This window comes from Rhagoletis pomonella, unplaced genomic scaffold (assembly GCF_013731165.1).
Source record: "Rhagoletis pomonella isolate Grant_MI unplaced genomic scaffold, Rhpom_1.0 Rhpom_scaffold_00008, whole genome shotgun sequence".
In the NCBI taxonomy this organism is placed as follows: domain Eukaryota; kingdom Metazoa; phylum Arthropoda; class Insecta; order Diptera; family Tephritidae; genus Rhagoletis; species Rhagoletis pomonella.
Genome location: NW_023458562.1, coordinates 35,405,800 through 35,428,470, shown reverse-complemented (window position 1 = coordinate 35,428,470; position 22,671 = coordinate 35,405,800). Strand labels below are relative to the sequence as shown.

At 34.0% G+C, this 22,671-nt stretch overlaps 2 protein-coding genes and 1 long non-coding RNA gene across 3 annotated transcripts in view; 2 read left to right on the top strand and 1 right to left on the bottom strand.

The window, feature by feature from the left end:
• The first annotated feature begins 1,162 nt into the window (after window positions 1-1,162).
• On the top strand, window positions 1,163-3,762 carry LOC118744738. Its single transcript, XM_036477991.1, has 2 exons — window positions 1,163-1,946; window positions 2,004-3,762. Exons 1-2 carry the CDS (start codon window positions 1,523-1,525, stop codon window positions 2,057-2,059), a joined length of 480 nt encoding a protein of 159 aa, XP_036333884.1. The 5' UTR covers window positions 1,163-1,522; the 3' UTR covers window positions 2,060-3,762.
• A 4,895-nt stretch (window positions 3,763-8,657) lies between these two features.
• LOC118744735 (serum response factor homolog) overlaps window positions 8,658-22,671 on the bottom strand; it is a 64,459-nt gene continuing 50,445 nt past the window's right edge. The window contains exons 3-4 of the mRNA XM_036477989.1: window positions 11,405-11,822; window positions 8,658-11,322 (exon numbers count right to left, since the gene is read on the bottom strand). Coding sequence (XP_036333882.1) covers window positions 11,090-11,322; window positions 11,405-11,822 — 651 coding nt within the window. The 3' untranslated portion in view covers window positions 8,658-11,089. The remainder of the gene's footprint in view (window positions 11,323-11,404; window positions 11,823-22,671) is intronic.
• Window positions 18,287-22,671, top strand: part of LOC118744736 — a 31,310-nt gene continuing 26,925 nt past the window's right edge. The window contains exon 1 of the long non-coding RNA XR_004993583.1: window positions 18,287-18,465. This is a non-coding gene — a long non-coding RNA (uncharacterized LOC118744736). The remainder of the gene's footprint in view (window positions 18,466-22,671) is intronic.

The following is a 22,671-nucleotide window of genomic DNA, read 5'->3' as shown; positions in this document are numbered from 1 at the left end:
GTATCAATATGTGGTAGTCAAGCGGCAAAGGATTTTGCTCTACCCTATTTTAGGGGAGTTGAAGTTTTCTTTTTTTTTTTGTTATCATCGTCAAAGCACAAGACCGCCAGCGAATATCCAGACCCGGTACTAAATATATGCCGGACACTTGTACCTTAGTAAATTATATACATATTTTTTTATGAATACTACAAATTCTCAGAAAAATATTTGTAACATTTAACTGACCACTAGTGTATAATGAATGGACTGAAAAAAAAGACATTAGTTCCAAGTTTCCCACCCCAATATATGCATCTTGTATGTATGTATGTACATATATTAATGTTTCTGCATGCATACAAATGTACATACATGTGTATGCATGCAGAAACATTAATATAATGCAAATAAATAAACACTTATAAACCGTCCTCCTCATCCACTTATTCTAATTAATCTATTTTTGACATATGTATATAGTATGTATGTATGTGTGTGGTATAACAAGCACCGAAATTGTGTCTTAGGTTCTTGCCTTTTACTATTTACTTAACCATAATGACTATTTGATACTAGAAAAGTACTCACTTGACTTCCAATTACTTTCGACTTCAGCAATTACGGCAAATAAATATCAGGGTTGAGCATTTTTGCACTACCACTGAATTGCACTATCACTGTTTATTCAGTGATAGTTAAAATGCAGAATTCATTATCACTGAAAATTTAGTGATAGTGAAAAGAAAATTTCACTATCACTGAAGGTTTAGTGATAGTGAAACACCAATTGCATTATCACAAACTTTAGTGATAGTTAGAAAAAACTCACCACCTAACTTTAAAATAATAAAAACTCCAAAAAAGCAAAAAAGTGTAACGCTGTTACTCTTAGGGCCTTTTTCTCAAGTAACCGGTCACTTTAAAGCTCACTTTATATTTAAAGGTTGCATTAAAATTTATAATAATGACTAAAATAAAGGTTTTAAATTGGTTTACAACCAAGAAACATACATACGTCAAAAACCGATAATAGAAATGCCCAACTTTAGACGTAGCTTTATTTTTAATCCAACCTTTACTGTGAATTTAATATATTATCTACATACATATGTAAAATAATAGCCGTTTCCATGATTGCACTTTAACTCAAAAACTACTGGATAGATTTCAGTCAAATCTTTAGAGATTGTACCTTGCATATATGGTCCTATTATAGGGTAGTTTAGTATAAACGAAAAAATATTATCTAAGGAAGTAAGGTTAAATCTATAACATGTACATATATTAACTTTTTACATTTTGCTAACTCAGGTGTACAAAATTATGGAATAAATGTAATAGGCCAAAATCTGCGCAAATAATAAAAACAGTTATATCTTCGAATCTGGTTACACCTTGCGTTACAAGATGGAACTCATTGTACGATTCGGTTCAGAAGTTAATAGAAGTCAAAAACAGATTAGGTGAACTATGCTATAAGCTGGAAATTTCTACTTTCAATGAGGAAGAAATTGAGTATTTGAAAGAATATGCAAAAGTAATGCAACCAATTGCAGAAGCTATCGACTTCCTTCAAAGAGTGCAAAATATGTTCTTTGATTACTTTATTCCAACTTTACTGTCCATCAAAATAATAATGCGACGTTTAGCTTCCGAAAACATGAAATATTTGACGGAAACTAATATTCAAATGCAATCAAAGCTAATGCAAAGGTTTGAAAAATATTTTAGTTTGCACTCTGACTCTTGGGATGCAGTTATTGCAGCAATTCTCATTCCCGATATCAAACTAAAATTTTGCAAAACTGTGCTGGAAGTGCTGATATACACTCTAGAAGATGTTCGGGATAAATTTAAAGAATATGCGATGGAGTTTAAAAGACAACCGGTAGGGGAAGATAATAATTTACAGCCTTCCATAAGTGCTAATACATCATTTCTCGAATTCGATGAGGAGTCTACAGGTATTTGATTAAAAGAAACCAACCTGCAAAAGTTTTGTAAATAATTTGCTTTTTTAGATGAAAATCGGTATACATGTTGCCATGTAGGAGTGATTACGTTTATATCTACATAAATGCCTACCAAATGATATGCCTTAAATTCGTTCTTAAGTATCTATCATAAACAAATAACCTATCCAATACTTTATTTATAATAAATATATACTTTTTTATTTCATATCTATATATGTACATTAGAGTGGTCCAAATTTTGTATGAGGGAAAAATTTCATCGTAGAAAATGGGGCATCCCCTTAGTTTTTTCCTTTTTGGTATTTGTGATATCTATACCAACTTTCAATTTCCTACTGTAACCAATACCGGGTGCTCAATAACCTTGAAATGCGCTACTGAATCTCTTTGAAACTGACAAAAATAATGATGGTTTTTTTATAAAAAGCTACTGTTGCCATGACAACTGAAGCTTATAATATTTTTCAGCTAATTTAATTTTGAAATGATCGCAGCGTTAATATATCGCGCGTTTAATAATATAGATATGTATCTCAGCTGGATAAAAGATAGTCGTAAATACCATTTTGGCGATTTTTAATTTTAGCTTCAGTTATATATTTTTAAATAAGATCTTTCGATTGTTGTTTTCAGTTTTTGGAAATCTACTTTAGTTTCCAAGATATTGACTGCAATTTTATCGGTAATTTAGTGCAAATTTAGTTAATAATGCAGTCACACCAAACTAATCGAGATATTTTATTAAACTTCAATCACAATTTCCCAAAACCTGCCGAAAGTAACATACGACAATCTTATGCTTCTAGAAATGTAAAGTTTTCTGCGAGCACCCCCTTCGGCAAGAGGAAATATTTTGGAGTATTTTTGGACCACTCTAACGTACATATTTTTTTTAAGTACATATCGTTATAACATGAAAACGTTGCTGAAATGCAAAAAACCGTAACTAACTAAAATATATATTGCATAACCCGACGTGGGGACTTATAATTCGAAGAAATACATTATACTTATTCTATCAAAAAGTGAATTTTGGATTTTTAATAAGTGACTGTTTTTTTTACAGCAACGATATGGGATAGAGCCTTTGTACGATATATACATGTGCATTCCTCATTAAAACTTATTATTTTTAGCAAAAAAAATATACAAATTCTCCTATATTATTCCTAGATTGTTTCAAAGCAGTCGAATTTATGAGCTGTTACCCTTTTCCTTGCAGTAGTGTGTTTTCTACAACCTAACTGGTGCGTTTGCCCGGTCAATATGGTTAGAAAGACTCGCCGAATCGGCGCCTTGGTCCTGACACGCATTTGAAAATATCTTTTCTTAGTGAATGATTTAGAATAGGGTTGATTATGGAGTCAGGGAATTATTCTAATCATCTTGGAAGTCAAGCAACATGTTTGCCTAAACGTATTCTAACATTTTGCTTATTATCGTTTCAGAGATTTCAGACAGCTCCGCCTCTTTCAGTGAATTACAATTTCGGCACTCAGCAAAATGTCGCAAGGAGTAAGATCATACTCGATATGAGGCGTATGATTTGACGCATATATTTCGAAACGGCGCATCCTTAATCCAAGCTGAAGCTCTGTGAATAAGTTGAGTAGAGCCATTGGGCAGGCCACGGCCAACTCCACTGTAGCATGTCACAATTAGTGGAATTTCACTCGCATCAGTTTTCAATTACGGCTCCAGCAATATGAAATGTATTTTTTTTAATATTTACAAATTTAGTCCCTTTCGAACATTTCCAGACGTTGAAAAATTATGAAAATAAAGGATAAATCTGATCGACACAGCATTTTGTTTATTTTGGTTTTGTTGACATGGAACAGCTGTTCCTAGTGGTTGCATTTGCGATGCCACTGTACTAGAGTCGGTAAAGCAGTGTCATTAACCTGTAGTTGAAACTGCGAAAATTTTGGGAAAATAGCGCTGCAAAATTATAAAAAAATGCGAAGTTATATGATTTTTATAACATTGAAGCGACACAAAAGGCTATATTAATCAAATTGAACCTGATTTTACCGCATTTTGTGCTTTAAATACACACAAATTAAATTTTAACTTTTACTGCAGATCTGGCAGCCCCACCAGCAAATCATGGCTGGTAATGTAGTACCAGCAACATGCCGCTAGCAACTCGGCATCTGCAACATTATCGCAACATGCTGCGCGTGCAACATTTGTTGCGGCAGCCACCTGCTGGGCGGTTCTGCGCGCCTGGTGGAAATCTTGAATTCGTTAACGGCATTTTTTTTTCTTGCCGCTGCGGCGCTTGCGAGAAAATGAAGAACGTGCCGGGGTTTTAGAGGATTTTTCGTGCAGATTTGAAGAAAATTAAATATTCTGATGCTTTTAAAAATAAATTCCAGATTTTTATGCTGTTTTAAAGTACTTTTTATTTTAACTACATGAAAAAAAATTATTTTAGCTTGTATTTTACTTCATATGACCAAATTAATAAAGAAAATGTGTATGTGGGCTCAATGCATGTACATATATACATAATATAGTTAAAATTTAGCGCCTATTTAAAGAAGTTATTCAAATTTGGAGCTCTTTTCCCTGGATACTTTGGATTTCTGCTGAGGATTTATGTGAGCTTTCTTCTTTCAGCAGCTGGAAATGCCTGAAATTAGTGGATTAGTGATACATATTACATACATAGAAATTTTAAAAGTTAATGAAGAATGTTCAAATGTCACTATAGAAATAAAAATGGATATTATGAAATTTAGGTAATCGCAGATTTAAATAACGATATTTACTTACTTTTACTACAGAATCGCTGAATTTTTCCCAAGATAAACTTACTTGTTTAACCAAAGAGTTGGATTGATCTGATTAAATAAACCAAAGCCAACCAAATGGTCCTTTTGAAATTTTATTCTTGATATTCCTCGAAAAATTTAAATTTTTTATTTTTAATAGAAATACATATACAGTGGCGCTCACCTAAATAGTACACTTTTTTTACAAAGTTCACAATGTTTTACATTATAAATTTTTTCGTAAATTTTTTATAAAAATATATAGTAGATTCTATAACATAAACCATATAAGTCAAAATTTAACAAATTAAAAAAACATCAAAATTTAAAACTTCTTTTTCAAAATTTTTATAAACTGGATAGGCAGTTTGTAGCCCATTCAACTTTAGTAAGATAATGTGCAGGTTTGAAAATTCGGAAAAAGCCTGTTGATTTTTGAGAATTTTTTTTATCAAGGCTGTTGCGCATTTTCTTCCATATAATGCATGAACAAAATCTATCTATACTAAAATTTAATAAGTTACAAACTGCATACCCAATAAGTTTCTTAAAATTCTGGAAAAAACTTTTAAATTTTGATTACTTTTTTTAATTTTTTTAATTTTTACACTTTGACTTACATATACGGTTTATATTATAGAATCTACTTTATCTTTATAAAAAACGAACGAAAAATATGTATCACGTAAAACTTTGTGAATATTGTAAAAAATAAGTGTGCCATTTAGGTGAGCGCCACTGTATGTACGCTAAAGACTAATATAAAATACACGAGCGCATTTTCAAACTTCGTCCTTCTAAATTTATTAGCTTAAAAAATTAAAAATCATTAAAAGGCCATTTTCAATACCTAAACATTCATTATTGTGAATCTACAAAAATATGTACATATGTATGTACATTAGACTGCATCACCAAAAAAAGTTGCAGTTTTTCGCCGGGATTGCAAAATTTGTTATATTTTAAGAAGTCAAACAAAATATTTCGGAAAAATATTAAGATTTTAATGAGCTGGACCGATTTGAAAACACCTCCAAAAGTGGAGTTTTTTATGAATAAAAATAGTTTCTTAAAGAACTTTTTGAAAAAAAGTCCCCTCAGATGACAAAACAGATTAAGCTTAAAAAATCTGCATAAAAATATTTAAAAATCTTTTCAATGGAATCGTAAGAACGAGATTTTTGATGCTGTTTTTTTACTTTTTTCAAAGATTGATTTACGAAAACCTTGAATAACTGGGCCAAAACTATTCTGATTTAGACTTAAGGGATCTCAGTGGAAAGGTATTTTCACACTGTTTTTATTTCTGTCCAAAAAAGTCATTCCGTATGCCAATTTTTTATTTTTCAAATACCAACACATTCAACTTTGAATAACATTTGTTCATCCTACCTTTCTCTGTCATCCTTTGAATGAATTTATTAGCAAAGAAATAAAAACGATGAGAAAAAACCTTTCCAATGACACCTCTTAAGTCTAAATCGGAAGAGTTTAGGTTGTATTATTAAAGTTTTTCTTATGCCAATCTTTGAAAAAAGTTAAAAAACAGCATCAAAAATCTCATTATTACGATTCCGTTGAATTTTTTTTATTATTTTTTTTTTTAATATTTTTATGCAATTTTTTTGAGCTAAACCCGTTTTGACATTTGAGGGGATTTTTAAAAAAAAAATTTTAAGGAACTATTTTTATTCATATAAAATTCCATTTTTAGAGGTATTTTCAAATCGGTCCAGCTCACTTAAATCTTAATATTTTTCCGAAATATTTTGGTGGACGTCTTAAAATATAATAAATTTTATAATTCCAATGGAAAAATAGCACCGATTTTTTTTTTGTATGGGGAGTGATGCAGTCTAATGTACATATATCGATTGGTTCGTGTGTTTTGCAATTTTTTGGTTTTTGTCGCGTGGTGTTATTAACAATTTTTTACATTTTCTCACACTTACAGAGTCCAGCCCCTGGCCAACACTAATTAATTGGATATTCGAGTTTTTCGGCGCTTAATTATTCGTAAAAATGCAAGTTTTAAAAATTGTTATGGCTTTTCTTTTTACAAAGTGTTCAAAGTCAAGTATTTTACCGACTTTATGTATGCTACCGCATAACTTGGAACCGATTTCGATAGTGTCTCCGAGGTGGTCCCATATTAATTTGGTTTAGATCCGCGATCATTGCATCATGAAGAAATTAACGGTACTCCAAAATTTTTATACAAGAATTGAAGTCGGTTGTGTTTTTTGCTTAAAAATATTACTTGTTTTTTTTTAACACGTTTAGGGAATTAAAAATTAAACTTGGATTTTTTTTATATAATTATAAAACTTTGTTTTGTGTAATATTTTAAATCAATTTTTAGTACACTTATGGCCAGTTTCACGAAAGCCATATAAGTGAAAATGATTTATTTTCATTTGAATTTTATATGAAAATTGAGAGAATTAAAAAAAATAATAATTTTTCACTTAGAAAATTCCTGGTGAAGCCGACAACAAGAAAAGTGTTAATAGTAGTACAAAAAAGAAGTAAAAACAAATTATTTTTAAATTTCTAGAACGAAGGAATATGGACTATTTTTCGTTTTCATCAGGGACCGCAGATAATGATTATTATTTTTTTTTTTAATTTAAACTCAAAAAATCATGCTGAAAGGGAAATGCTGCGTACATAAGAAGTAAACCAAAAAATTAATTTTTAATCGGACCACCCTCATGGGCACTGATGCCGGAAACTAATTGGGTCTGTTGGGGTCGAGTCTGGGCAGGTAGCTGTTGAAGCGGCTTCACTATCTAGACCGTCACTGAGCCCGGGTAAAGCGGGTCTCTCTTGGCAGTTGAAGCTCTGTCTCTGATACAGGTGGTGATTGTACTTCGATCATGGCATTCATAGGCCGGGAGTCGTGGTAGGTTGTGACCGACTCCCTATGAATGTCGTTGATCACTCGGGTCGGTTCATCCGTCAACGTTGTCGTGTCCGTTTCAGCTAAGGGGAGACCCAGGAAGTGCGCGACTTCGACAGGGTCTGTCCATAAGGACAGGGGCGTTAGCTGGGTGGGGTTCACGGGGCATGTGAAGAGGTGCCGAGAGTCATGTGGCGACTCTCCACATGCCGGGCATTGGTAGGTCGTTACGTCTTGAGTCCAGTGGTTGGTCAATCTATGTCTGGACCGCGTCCTTGTATACGACGTGCCTGGGCAGATGATCCTCCACTAGCAAGGGTCTGTTGGGGTGTTCACTTCTGTGGCGCCACCACCAGAAACTGCTTCATACTCGTCTTCGTATTCGTATTCTTTTTCTCATACGTTTTCGTGGCCTTAATCGTACTCGTATTGGTCTTCAATTTCCTTCGTGTTTATATTTATTCTCACCTTCAGCTTCCTAATCATTCTCTTTTTCATGTTGTTGTTGGTGCAACGGCATAAAAACTCACCAAACAGTTTTGAGTATTGATGCTCTTTTTCGTTGTTGTAGCGGCTATGCTCTTTTCCGTCTTTGTAATCGCCTTCCGTTTTCGTATTCGTCTCGTGCTTCCTTTTTGTCTCCATCTTCGTATTAAAAAGTTCCGACGAAATGATGACCCCTTCCTCTTTTTGAATGCAGTTATAAATAAATATTATTTTCCGAGCAAAAAATAAAACTAAAAAATGGCGATTATTTTTTGAGAAATAAATGAAAATCAGTAAATAATCATTTAAAGTAATTTTTTAATAAAAGTTATAACCGTTACGGTCCCCGTTGTTGTTGTAACTGCACACAGATTCTCCAAAAAGCTCTTGGGGAGTATTGCTGGAGTGAGAGTCCTTGGCCAGATATAAATATGGGTCGTTCCGGTTACGTAGACCCGTAGACCCGACTGTTGCGGGAACGCGGTCCCTGGTTTATATCAATGCAAAAGCCTTAAATAATAAATTTGAAACTTAATTTAAACAAAAATATTTATTTAAAAATAAGAAATGCTGTCAAAGCTATTCGGAACAATCCAAAAGATTCCGTATTTTTTAAGATGTGGCATTGCAATCTAGTTTCGCCGTGCAAATTACATTAAAAAACTAATTCCGAAAAATTTTTACTTGGATTTCGCATTCACACGATTTCGACTTAAAAGTATAATCTTTTTCGCTATAAAATAGATAACAGCATTTAGAAATATTTTGTTTGTTTGGAGATTTAAGAACTAGTGGGTAGTATTTTAAATAAATTTAGCACTCTAAAAATTTTATTTGCTTTCAGCAAAAAATAATAATAATAATAACTAAGTCTCTGAAAGAGAAAGCAACAAATTACCCGTAGTATAAATTACCAAATTAGATTGAGTTGATTAAAAATAATACCATGAAATCAGCGCCACACCTTAAAAAGCTTGGAAGAATACATTAAAAAAAGAAACGAATAAAAAGCAAAAAAAAAAAATATTAATTGCAGTTTCTAAAACTTGCAATTGCCCTTTTCTGTAGAAACACTTGTCAACGAGAGTGAAATCTGGATGAAACTGCCGCAAAACAAAGCATCCATAACAGCAATCAATGGTGGTGGTGGTGGATACTGTAAATGTTATTAAGCTAACCTGTCTTGCATTTGGAACGACTGCCATTGTATATATGTAGATATGCAAACAGGTAGATATGTATGTGTCAGTGTATGCGCACAGCACCACATCTCCACCCACATAAAACAAACAAATTTAATATAATACTCGTAGTAATAAAAAATAAATAAATGAAATAAAATAAAGAAATTGGCAGAAAATTTGTGTTACCATTTCGGGAGAATGTCGACGACAATATTTGCATACACAAATTCCATATTAATAATGCGTAATAATCGCAAAACAAATTCATACATACATAGACACAAACAAACATAATATACGTGGTTGTATGAGCATATAGTTGTACATTTACATAGATTATATTGTATTATTGGTTTAGAGCTACGGGAAACGCGTTAGTGCCATTTCATCCGGTGCATATTTGTTGTGTGGATATATGTATGTACTATATAGGGTTTTCATACGGGATAAGCATGATAAGCGGCGCATGTGCATGCGCGCCAACGTCGCGCCATACGCTGCGAATGCTAAATGAGTCTTCAATGAATGAGTGCGTATGCGCAGTGCGGGCGGCGGCGTTATTAACTATTTGCACGACAAAAATTCATAATCAATAGGAAAATAATGTCATAAAATAAATATCTAAGTTCTGAATAAGCCAAATTAGTTATGGACAATTGGAAATTGAGAATGTGGCAATTAAACTACATATTCATATTTGAAGCGTTGGAAAAATTAATAATGAAGTGATGATGGATGCATGAGTAATATTAAAAGTGCAAATTGTTGCAAGTATATACAGAGTAGTATGTATAAAATACATGTAGGTGCATGCAAAATATGATGAAAAAAGGGCTTTTTTAAATAGAATGTATCTTAGAAAAAGATGTGTGAAATAACCAAAATTGGTTCGAAATTGGTCTTGATGGCACTATTAAGTAACTCACGCATATGAGTAATGCTCCATCATCTATGTATATATATTTTTGATAAGTAGGTATAAATATTTAGGTTTATTAAATTTGGCTTCGAAATACAAGAAGAAGAAGAAAGTAACAAAACTATTTAACAATAACTTTCATATTCAAGTTCCTGGCATGTGGATTGCTTGGTTTTCTTTGAGACGCTCGATTATCGCGGAAAATAATTTAGGAACACTAATGTGCTGTATATGTACGTACGCAGTGAGGGTCAAAACATATGAAACTGAAACGAATATTTTCTAAAGTCTGGCCAATAACAAACGATTCGCCGTTTGGTGGCGGCATAGAATTGTAGCTCCTTCTTTTTGTTTTTTGTAACATAAGGGCACACCACAAATTGGAGGAGAACTCGGCCAAATAAAAGTGTATGCACCAATATTATTTATTGAGATCTCATACCTGGCCCGCACAGTGGTCAATAAATGGGATTTTATGTTCATAATTCACTGGAGCCTTCATTTCTCAACCAATTTGATAAAAAAAAATTTTAATGAAAGCTAATAAAATTTGCAAGAGACTAGTTGAGCCCAATTTTCGAATTTTTTTTTTGCTTCTATTAAATTTTTGGTGCAAAGTGCAGAAAAGTGCCAGTGATGTAGTTCCATATGTTTTGACCACCACCGTAAGCACATAAGTACATACACTTATAGAACAAGGTATTACACTTTTTTCTGCTTAGATAAAACTGAATTTACATTTTAATTAAAATTATAAAAACTGCTTTAACTATCTCTCACACTTTGTTTTTCGTTTTTTTTTTGTTTCATTTTTTTTTTCGGCAAGCATCAAGTCTTTGTGTTGAATCAACATTTTGTATTCAATCAAGCTCTTGCTTTATCATCATAGCAGCTGAGTTTACAGCAGCATTATTGCTTGCTGTTGCAGCTTTCAAAGTTTGCTGCTGCTGTCGCTGCTCTGATTTTGTTTCTTTCAAACGCATATCCTTGGCCTCCAAAAGGCCAGCTCTTGCATGCACATCCTTCGTTGACTTCAATGTTTGCGCAGCGTTCGTCGATAAAGGTATCGAAATATACTGTTGTCCGCTTCCATCTGAAAGGTAAAAGCATTAATAACAAATTATAAACATTTAAAATAAATAATTCAATAAATTTCATTGTGTTTTATCACCCACCTTCTTCAGTATGCAATTGCAAGTGACCAGATTGTATTAGCTTTAAGAGCATATCCTGCGGCAGACTAGATAGCGTTGCAGCTGAATAGGTTAAGGCCTCAGCTGTTGTTGAAGGTGCGTCTGTTGTTGGTTGTATTTCCTGCTGTGCATTCGTATTGTGTTTGGTTCTCGTTTCACCAACAGCTGATGAGCTGCTGCTTGGTGTCAAGTCCTCGGCGACGGCGGCATAGGCAATATTTTTGGCCGCATTCGCTGCAGCGACGGATGTAGTGGCCGCTGTTTGCTGCCTACTGCAATCCTGCGCACTCGCTTCGGATATTGCGGCTTGACTTTTGGTTGCTTGCAAGGCGGGTCCCGGCGATTCGGCGTCGGATGAATCGTCTGATTCATTGCCAGAAGAGAGGGGTGATCTACCTTCCTGCAAGTAGGGAAGGGAGAAAAAAGAAAGTATTTATTATTTAGTATTTTATTTTATTTTAAATTAGAGAATTGAATTCGTTCATTATAACTTATTTTTATATTCGTAACTAAATAATATAAATATGTAGATATGTACCTACACAACAAATACACCTGCAACAAAATAATAGTCCGGCATTCTGACCAGTTTTGACGATTGTTCTTTTGACTGTTTAATGTGCATTGAATCCAAATTCCAAACTTTGTGAAAATTAAAAAAATTCAAAAAAGTTTCGTTTAAATTGCAAACTTTTTAATTGGAATTTCTAGGAATTTCTGGTTTGTAGATTTATGGCCCAATAACTAAACTTTAGTTTGAAGTTGTTAAGAAATCCCTGGCCGAGTCGTGCATTTTTTCCACATTTTTACAAGTTTTAATATATTATTATTTTTTGTTATTTAATTTTTGTTATTTTTTATAAGAATATAGTTCATTCTTTAACAAAAATTCCACGAACTTACGTAAAAATCTTGAGCTTTTATTAAGATTTCTAATACTAGGTTTACATATAAGAAGATTATCCTCATTTTCGAGCTTTACTCCCTAATCTGTATTTGGAAAAAGAGATAAGCCACAAAAAATTCCTCCCTCTAGAATCTGTAATTATTAAATAATCTCAGATTAAACTTATAACTTTTCGGTGTCTAACCTACTTAGTTGAATTGATTATTCTTGTGAGAAATGTCAAATGTGAAAGTAAACAAATATAAACAAATTAGAAAAAGTATGAGTATGCAGTTTTGTAGCTCATTGAATTCTAGTAGAATAAAGTGCAAGTTTCAAATGACTAAAAATTACCGTTAATTTTTTAGTTTTTTCCCCCATTCGCTTCCATGTGACGAATAAACCCAATTTATTTTCATATGAAAGAAAAACGTAATATCTTCGCCAAAAAATAAAGATCCTAAGAAAACAACGGTAATTTTGAGCCATTTGAAACTTGTACTTTATTCAAATAGAATTCAATGGGCAGAAAATCTTTCTAAGAAATCTCGAAATTTTTACGAAAGTTGTTGATTTTTTTTTTTAAATACATATTTTAAACTTGGATTTACACAGTTTTTGTCAAGAAATTAACTATATTTTTATAAAAAAAAAATAAAAATAAAAAAAAAATTATATAGCAAAACTTGTAAATTTTGGTGCGGCTATATTGTTTTCGACCACTATATGAGTCGAACGTGAGCGGGTGTTGTCAAGAACTTAGCGGATGAACCCTCTAGGGTCCAACGGCTGAAGTTTTGATTCTTCTCAGGGACACCGGTAGGGTTGGTTCCTCGGAAGTAAGGTTGACGTTCTGACCCCCCGACTAAACTAAGTACTGTGCTTCGGATAACAGCAAATCTTTATTTTGAGAATAATGTCATTATTTGTCCTTTCAACGCTTAGTGGAAATTCGGTATTAGGATCAATAAAATAAGAAATCGCTCCAATCACTGCAATTTTTTGGCGCACCATCGTTCTCGTTTTATGCCACTATGTCTTAAACCAACATTTTGGATTATTTTTTTTTTTTCTCTAATTAAGTTACTAAAATACGAATACAACTTAACCGCCATACATGTATCTACTAATTACGCACGAAACAAAATGCCAACCCACAACGATCAATAGAAAAAACTAAAACAAAAAGAAAATCGGCGAATTTCGTTTACAAGCAGTTAGCTTATTGGATTTCGTGAATTTGCTGACAGTAATTGAGCTCATAAAGCTTAGATAATTCTTAGACAGTTTACACGGCATTGTCGCCAAAGCTGACCGCTGGACATTTGAATTGTACGTAAATACATATGCACATATTTACATATGTTCGCAGAGATCTTGGCGCTGAAAAGCAAAGCGTGCCGCCGCCAACGAAAATAACAATACGCAGAGAAGAAAATAGATACACATAGAGCCGTAAAACAATCGGACTAACCAACAAACAGATGCTCGACGTATTAAGTGTATGCACAAGAAGCGTAATGTAAATTGTAGTAGGTGCATGTTGCATGCACCTTCTCGATTTCACGAATATTGCGACGACAGACAGATAGACAAACAAACAAACAAACAAACAGTGAGTAAACTTGAGTCAGCTAGCGAGGCTTGTAAATGCAGGATTAGGTAAGAAACTTCTACATCTGCCGCCGTTGATACCACCAAAGCACCAAATGTGCAGCCAATGCAACGCAGCCGCCAACAATTCAACAGCTCAGTACAGCTAACCAACCAGCTAGTCAGGCAGGCAACCAGCTTGCAAACTGACAAAACCAAATGCTCAACCAAATGACCAACGAATGAGCAGCGGCGGCAGCAGCAGCGCACCTTCAACGCTGAAAAAATTCACAAAAGGGATCAGTTTCATTGATGATGGCGCTTTTGCATTACGCCTGGTTGCGCTTTCAATGAATACACACACACATAGGAACTTAGGTGCATACATACATACATGCATATGTGAATACTCGTGTGGACTCATACAAATATGCAAATTGTATTACGCGCTTGCGATCTTAAATCTAACGCACAATTGTTGCCTGCCAACTGTACTGTACCCCAGAGTACTATAGAACTATACTGTTTCGCATTGTCTTTGGGCGATGATTTTCATTGCTTTCTTTGTTAGCCATTTTTCTGTATGTATTTTTTATTTTTTTTTTGCCATTTGGGCGGGTGGTGACACGATTCACCAAAACCTATTTACATATGCATGTGCAGTATGGTGGACGGGCGTTCGCTTTTGCGGCCTAGTCGCCGCCAACAACAATAAATAGCTAACAATGGTACTCGTACAGTTGGCTACGAAAGGTGGCGAATCTTAAGGGAAGTAGAATTTGGGTTTGCAACAATAGAAAGGTGTGTTGACCTGGGTTGTGCTATAGGCAGACCCGGTAGCCCTTCAGAGTCGACTATCTGACGTTTGGTGAAAAAATTGAGACGACCTAGAAAAAGGTATCTATGGGTTAATAAGTACCAAAATCAGGTAATAAAGGAGTAATGACTTGTTCATCTATTTGGAGCAATAAGCGAGCAATCAAGGCTGTTTTTTCTAGCTTCTTCCAAAATTGTATTGATTCCTCCCTTGTTTATATGTTTTGAAATACATAATAGCCGTCATCGATTCGCCACTTCTCGTTCGCTATGTTTGAGTTCCGGTCGCTTAGAAAAGAAATTTGCATGTGAAAGCAACAACAAAGTTAGCTAGCACGGATAGACGATAGCGAGTTTGGTTGTACCTCATTGAGTTCGTTCGTTTCGCCACTCGCTAACTGTTGGCGAATCGATGACGGCTAATAATAAACGAGCTAAGCAGATAAAATAATATTACCCTTTTCGTTATCGTTTCGAAGGTCAAAAGAAGCTTAAAATATACACCCTTTGCCCTCATTTATAACATGCAATGTTAAAAGGCTTTACAACGACATGCACATAGTGTAGCAAATTAAAATACAACGGCTCCGCTGGCTTGGCCACGTGGTTCGAATGGACACTGACGCTCTAGCTCTGTAAGTATTTAACTGGGAACCCGCTCGTGGTAGCAGAAGAAGAGGGAGGACCCCACTGCGAAGGAAAGGCCAAGTGGAGAATAACTTAACTTCACTTGGCATTTCCAATTGGCGTCAGTTGGTATAAAATCCACGAGCCTCGGAAATTTGTGGAGTAATACATTGCTCGAAAAGGAGCGATCTAGGATTAATCTTTGTGTGATCCTATTTTTTACCAGTACATCGAAGGAACACTAGATTGGACAAGAACATCAAGAAGATATGCAGAGGAAACTCTTGTAGTAAAGTACCCTGCCGTAAAATTAGCATGTGGCTGATCCAAATTCAAACTCGCTTCGAAGAGAACCGACTAGTCTGCAAGCCAGCGATGCCTCAGACTCATAACTATCCAAAGTCAACTCTGCTCGATACCTCAAACCGCCTGTAAACACAGATCATCAAGTAGATAAAGACCACTGCCTCATGGGCACACATGGAAAGAAGTTGGGATATTCAACCAACGGTTTTTGTCGCAGCTGCAGAGAGAAGGGAGAAAATATCGAACACTATCTTTGCCCCTATCCCGCCCTAGCCAGGACGCGTATCCACTTCTTCAATAAGTACTTTAAATTGCTTGATTCAACAAATGGCTTTCACCAGAGGTACCACAAAGGCCTTTTTTAGCCTCCGTGCTCCTGAACCTAACCGAACTTAATGACTGTCATGGAATTCACTACGTTGCCGATCGTACAGTGAAATCTTTTAAGCGGTGAAGTGATCAAAGGAATTGAAAATAAAATGTCGTTGCCCACGGTTAACCGAATTGTGTCACAAAAATTATCCATGAATGTTCCGCTTACGAACATATTTGTTACGTTTCTTGCCTGTGAAAGTAGAAGTACGACTTCACAGCACAGGCAGATAAATAAAGAAGGAAAGGGTAAAGGTGATAATCGTTATCCAATTCGATGATTTAATAATCCGCATCAAAGCGAGACTCTTCAAGATCTGGCTCATTTTCGACCACGCCACGACGGACGAGATGGTCGACAGTCGACCCTCCCAAAGTACTCGTCTATAAGCATCATCGGAAAATTCAGCATGCACCACAAAACCTACGAAAACGGAGTGAGGCTGATCGATTACAATGCGGTAGTTTGTAGAAAAACGAGCAGCCCAAGTCGAACATGTTGTGATAGACGGTAAGTACGCTTCTAGTATTCCGGACGTACAAACATATGTTCCGTCCGGTGACTAAACATTGACTAAGATCACTATCCTTTTGCAGCCCCTGTGCAATACAAAATTTGCGCCCCGCAAAACAGAAAAGCTCGGCGTCGAAAAGCTGCAAGCTCAACAGATAGCCAGCATATTCGCCACTCGACTCCACACCTGATCTCTGAGAGCGCTCTTCAACAAACCGATATATGCGAGCAGTGGGACCATATTACCCAGTAATTACCTACCACCCCGAAAGAACAATAGGTAAGACGAGGTATGTCACGCCGCTGCAGAGAAAAAATATGCCGCCTACAGGGCCACGCTGCGTGGGGCGTAATGCGATATATAAGGCAATAATAGGGTATTTTCCGCAATGAAAAGAAAAAGGGCGAAATGCTTGAATGCGAAGAGCTAGAAATACAGGCCAATAGGAAGGGCACCCGAAAATTTTGCCAGAAAGTAAGATAAGAACCAATACTGTGATCTAGTGATCTACGTCTACATCATGTCTAAATTATGGAGGGAACACTTCTGTACCTTGCTGGAGAAAAATGATCCAGGCCACCAATCGAAGACAATAGAGCAAATGTATCACAAGGTAGAATTAGCAATTTCACGATGGAAAAACAGCAAATATGGTGAATCTGATGTCCTTTCAATTGACCTATTTGAGTTGGGCACCGAGGAGTGGATAAGGTACATGCATCAATTCTTGTGCAGCATATCACATCAATCTAAGTACGACTTTGAAAACAATTTCCCTTAAAAATACGTAAAAAAAAGCGCTGTATTGCTTTTTTTGTAAAATCATTAGCTCTATAAATTTTTTATGAGTTTATTGACTTTCCATTAGTGAGTCCGATTTGAGTTCATTCAAAAATACATTTTACTAAATAACGCAATAATATTAACTCCTTAACTTTGGCAGCAACTGTACAAAACGGTCTCTAATACTTGTAATGTCGGCCATAATAGCTTTTGCCTATGCCTAAAACATTTCCACATATCACTTAAAAATAGCTAATTCTTTCTCACTTTATTTTTTCTTCCGTTCGTTAAAGCTTTTTTCTGTATTTTTTTACAACCGACTTCTTCACATATTATGTATGAAGCCCAATTCAAGACATATCAATGTATTGAACACATGACATTTATATCTACTTATACATAGTAGACAGCATGAGACAGTACGCGAGACTACTATTTATGTATGCATGTAGTAGGTGTCACAGTAGTAAGTCGGTCAGCTCAACTGTCAAATAAAATTTGTCATGCCGTCAAACTAAGCTCAACCCTAAAACTACAAAACAAAAAAAAAATTGAAACAAGACAGCGGAAAGCAATAACCAAAAGCAATAAAATGAAAAAAAAATACGCGTAGTGAGTGCAAACGTGGCTTGGCAGGTAAAATGAGAAAATAAGACACGCCCCAAAATGTGCGCCAAAGAGCAAACTTTACTAAAACGCACAACACATTCGTACAAACCCAGCCTTACGACAAAAAGCACGCTCTTTTTTGGTGTTGAAAGAGTTTTGTTGAGAGGATCAAAAGTCTCCATTGGAGCTGACTAATGGAGCTATTGTTAGCTCTCAAACTCTCCGGTCATTTTAGACACATTTTGTTCTAGGCTTAAAATCGCTTTTTTCTCTCTCTCTCTCTCTCTCGGGCTTTGTGTAGCATAATGTCAAATTGTGCAGCGGCTTACTTGCTCAGTTTTTAAGTTTCACTGTGCCTTTGACGATCGTGCCAATCAGTAGCCGTTCAAGAGCAAGTTCGACGTCGGCACATTGGCAGTGTTGAGAAGGAAAACTTTTCTAAATTCAGTGACTAAGTGAATTGTGTTGTAAAAATTTTTACTTGAATAAAAGTGGCAGTAAAGTACCAGTTTTGTGCAAAAGTTTTAAAGTAATAGGTAAGTTTATAAACCGTTTTTAGACACTTGTATGTTTTATTTTAAAAGTTAGTGATTTTGCAGTTAAAAATTGTGAATTTTGAGGAAGAAAATATTAAACATAAATTATTTGAATGGGGAAGGAGTGAATGCGAATTAATTTTATTGGCAGTAACTGCCGGTTTCATCAGCAATTCAAGTGAAAAGTGATTTTTGCAGTTTTGTCAATTTTCATAAGAAATTCAAATAAAAAAAAATATTTTCGCTTAAATTGCTTTGTGAAACAGGCTGTAAGTGAAAGAAAAAATTTGTTATACATACATATGTATGCGCATATCGTCGATTAAAATACAAAACCGCGTATCGTCTTTCTGCAAATCCGCGTAACAGACATTTGCTGCCAAATATTGTATTTGCTCACACAAGCTCTTGGCTCAATACTTATTCATTCGTCCTGAAATATACTAGCCAGAAATGCGGTTGCTTTATAAAAAAAGAGAACCATTTTGAAATATGAGTGTTTTTACTCTCTAGAAAATAATTTATGCAACCTCACATACGCGGTTCTTCGTGACACGCGGTTTTGTACTTTAAACGACGATATGTATGTAAATATAAAAATTTTATTAAAATGACGGCTCGTAAAGATTTTAAAATCTATTTTTTCTTTCTTAATTTTTTTACTGTCATTGATTTTTCTAAAAAAAAAAAATGGGAAAATCATTTTGAAACTAAAACTCGAGATTTAAAAGTTTTCAATTTACATACAAATCGTCCTCCTTATCCCAGAAACATGTATGTTTTAAAATGAAAATTTGGGAAATCAAGTTTAAATTTTTTTTTTTAAACTTAACTCACCATTCATGTAGTTAGTTATCAGTGGTAAATATTGTGGTTTCCGTATACACATGGTTTTTGTATAATATAGAACATCTAAAGCTTAATCAAGTCAACCCAATAACTCAAAATTGGTAAATGTGCACATTCATGCTCCTGGCATAAGGGAGGCGGCGATGTATGTTTGTATGTGCATAAATACTTACTCCAACAAAAAGTATGTATACAAAAATTTAAATTAATAGATATTTTGTGTAAGTGAGCTACCGATAACACTGTGAAACACAAAAAATACCTACAGTTTGATAGCTGTTGGCCATACGAACAATGCCTCATACTCAGATTTACTCGATCAATTCGTGTTCTCGAGAAAACAAGTTTTCAGGATCCAAAAATCTCAGTATAGCGCCCAAATGTTTTTTCTCCAAATTTTGAAATTTCATCGTTTTTGGTCTATGCTATTTTCAACAAATATAGGCCAAAAAGAAAGCGATAAATTATAAGTACTTATGTACAAGTTTGCGAAAATAATATATATTAGGGCGGGTCGAAAATCTAATTTTTCTCAAATCCCTTGGTAATAGTGAAAATATATTGTATCATGAAGTCAACCACAAGCCTGCAAAATATTAGTATTTTATTTTAATTGTAACAACCCATCGACCGCCACTTGTCCCACAGCACATTAGTCGAATAAGACCAATTCTTGTTAAAAATTCTGGGTTCAGCAAAAAGGTTTAGAGCATATTATTAGATAATGAATCGGTTTACGCAAAAGATAAAGTCAAATATCATTTCTTGCAGCCCTTTAGCTTATTATTAATCTCAAAGTTATCTCTTTTCCTAGAGTCAAAAGATGTAACGAACAGCATAAGTATTGCTGGGGTGCATTTAGATCGCTGGTTCCAAATATTCTAATCTTTTTTTTTTAATAATATCTAAAGTTTGCGAATTTTTGCAAATTTAGGAACAATTTCGATAGCTCTAATAGAAAAGCCATTATTTTCCATCGTGTCGGAAAAATTGTGTTTATGCAAATGAGTATGGTAACACTGAGCAGGCACAACTTTTAGAAACACTAATTAGTTTACTTATATTAATGCATACAATATAAAAATTGCAAATATGGGAAAATTACAAAAAAAATTGTGCAAAATTTTTTTATTTTTAAATAATTTGTTTACAATCTGAACGATTATTTAAAAATTATTTATACAGTTGAAGAAAACTTTTTTTAGCAAAAAACTGGAGATCCACTTAAGTTTTTCGATATAACTTTGGTAAATGTTACTCGATCGGTACGTAATAATATGACCAAATTGAAGGCGAGACTTACTGTTACAGATTTGTGATAATAATATGATTAAGAAAGAACCGGATTACAGAAAAGTGTGCCAGGTAGTGACTTTTTTCGTTCAAGCTAAATGCAAAGCAATATCGTTCAATTGGAGAGTCCTCAAAAGGATTTCCCAGGATATGTTAAAGACTATTGCATTTACCTACGGTCACTTTTTTACATAATGGAATTAACTAAAATATTTATGTATATCTAAACACTTATTGCACGTCCCCTACTTTCATATAACGGCAAATTAAGAAACCGCGAAAAATGTGCTTCTTCAGTGAGTAATGAAACAATTCCGCACCAATTTTCAAGATTGCATAAATGGACTTAAAATGGGCGTTTCTCACCGTAATTGTATTATAATAATGTATGTAAATACTTGTATGCTTGAAACTACTATTCACTTATCAAACGATTCCTAATCTTTTACAATACAAGTTTGACTTCATTCAGCACGATCTTGAAAACTGATCAAATCGACGTGACTAAGTCCATGGTCATTTTAATATTATATAAACATCCGAAAATATTAAAACGTTTGAAATAAATCTCGTCTCACTTTTTGGATTTTTCACTTGCTTGCTGAAGTAATGAAGAATTCAAAATTCATAAGGAAAAATTATAGTTTTTGTAAGTTTTATCTTAATATCTGAAAAACTTGTAGACTTACTGAAAAATGATAAATGATCGTGAGGTACTAAATTTAATAACCCTTAATTTGATATATCGTCCCGTTTATAACAATTACCGCATTCCATAGATATTACAAGCCAAAGTTTCATTTTCAAAATTCGTTCACTTTGATTCAATAGCGCGGGCTAAAGATAAGTTTTAAATTAATCTGTCGTGGCCAATAACAATTGGCTTAGACCTAAGACATCATAATATTACTATTACAATACGGGCAAATGCCTTTTATTTTCCCCCATACAAAATCGACCCAGCCTAATATATACTTAGAAGAAAACAAAAGTAACTATGAATCTGTTTACTATTTTTTAGATACCAGAGTAGATACTTAACTTCCTGAGCAGCTGGTATGATGATAGCATTATTTCTAAATAGCTGAAATAAAGTCGATGTGCATAATTTTTGAATTTTTGAAATTAAATGCTTTAATTTTTATAAATCTGATATTGTACCGTTATCATTATCCCATAGAATAAAAGGGTCAAAAAGTTTGTGATCATTCTTCTTTGTTCAATTAATTATTTTTATACGCTACTCAGAACCCTATGATCTAACAGACTAAATACTAAGATTATCGTTTGCCCCATAGTTTATTAATTAAGGCAACGTTAAAATTAGAGTGACGAGTTGGTGAATTAATTAAATCAACTTCGCCCACTAGCTCTTTATATTCAATATACAGTTACTCTCAAAAAATTTAGTTTTCGGAGATTTTTTCAAATATTCGCAATGTTTTTAAACGCTAAATTTTTTTGTTAATTTCGTAATGGCTTCTACTTTAATAGACATATTTTAAATTCAGGTATGAAACTGTGTACGAAATTTACGAAATTTTCATTAAAATTGCAAACTTTTTAATTAAAAAGTTATAAAAAAATGTAGGTATGCAAATTTTTTCATTTAAAGTATTTTAAGAATTTTTCTTTGCAGATTTTCGCTAAATTTCACACTTACTTTCATACTTGGATTTAAGTTGTGTCTGTTGAAATATGAGCCATATTTTAATACAAAATTATTAAAAAAATAGCATAAAAAACATTGCGAATACATATTTGAAAAAGCAACGTATACTTAATTCTTTGAGTACAAGTATGTAAATATGTTTTATATATTTTGTAACTAAATGTACATATGTACATTAGGGCGAGTAAATTTGTTCTTAAAGAATATAACCTACTTTGTTTCGGCGACTGAAGATTCTACTGGCAATTCAATATCAGCGGATCATTTTTAAAAATATCTGGATCAAAGAGTTTTTGAACAATGCGTTTGAAAATAAATTGTAATTTCATATGTACCTCATTCTCATAAAGCTTTTTAAAACGCCTTTCGTTCGGTGCCCATTTTACCATGCC

Excerpts from the sequence above, each read along its gene's own strand:
- LOC118744738 (XM_036477991.1), top strand. The coding sequence starts at position 1,523 with ATGCAACCAATTGCAGAAGCTATCGACTTCCTTCAAAGAGTGCAAAAT. Across the intron at positions 1,947-2,003 it reads ATTCGATGAGGAGTCTACAG|ATGAAAATCGGTATACATGT; the intron begins GTATTTGATTAA and ends TTGCTTTTTTAG.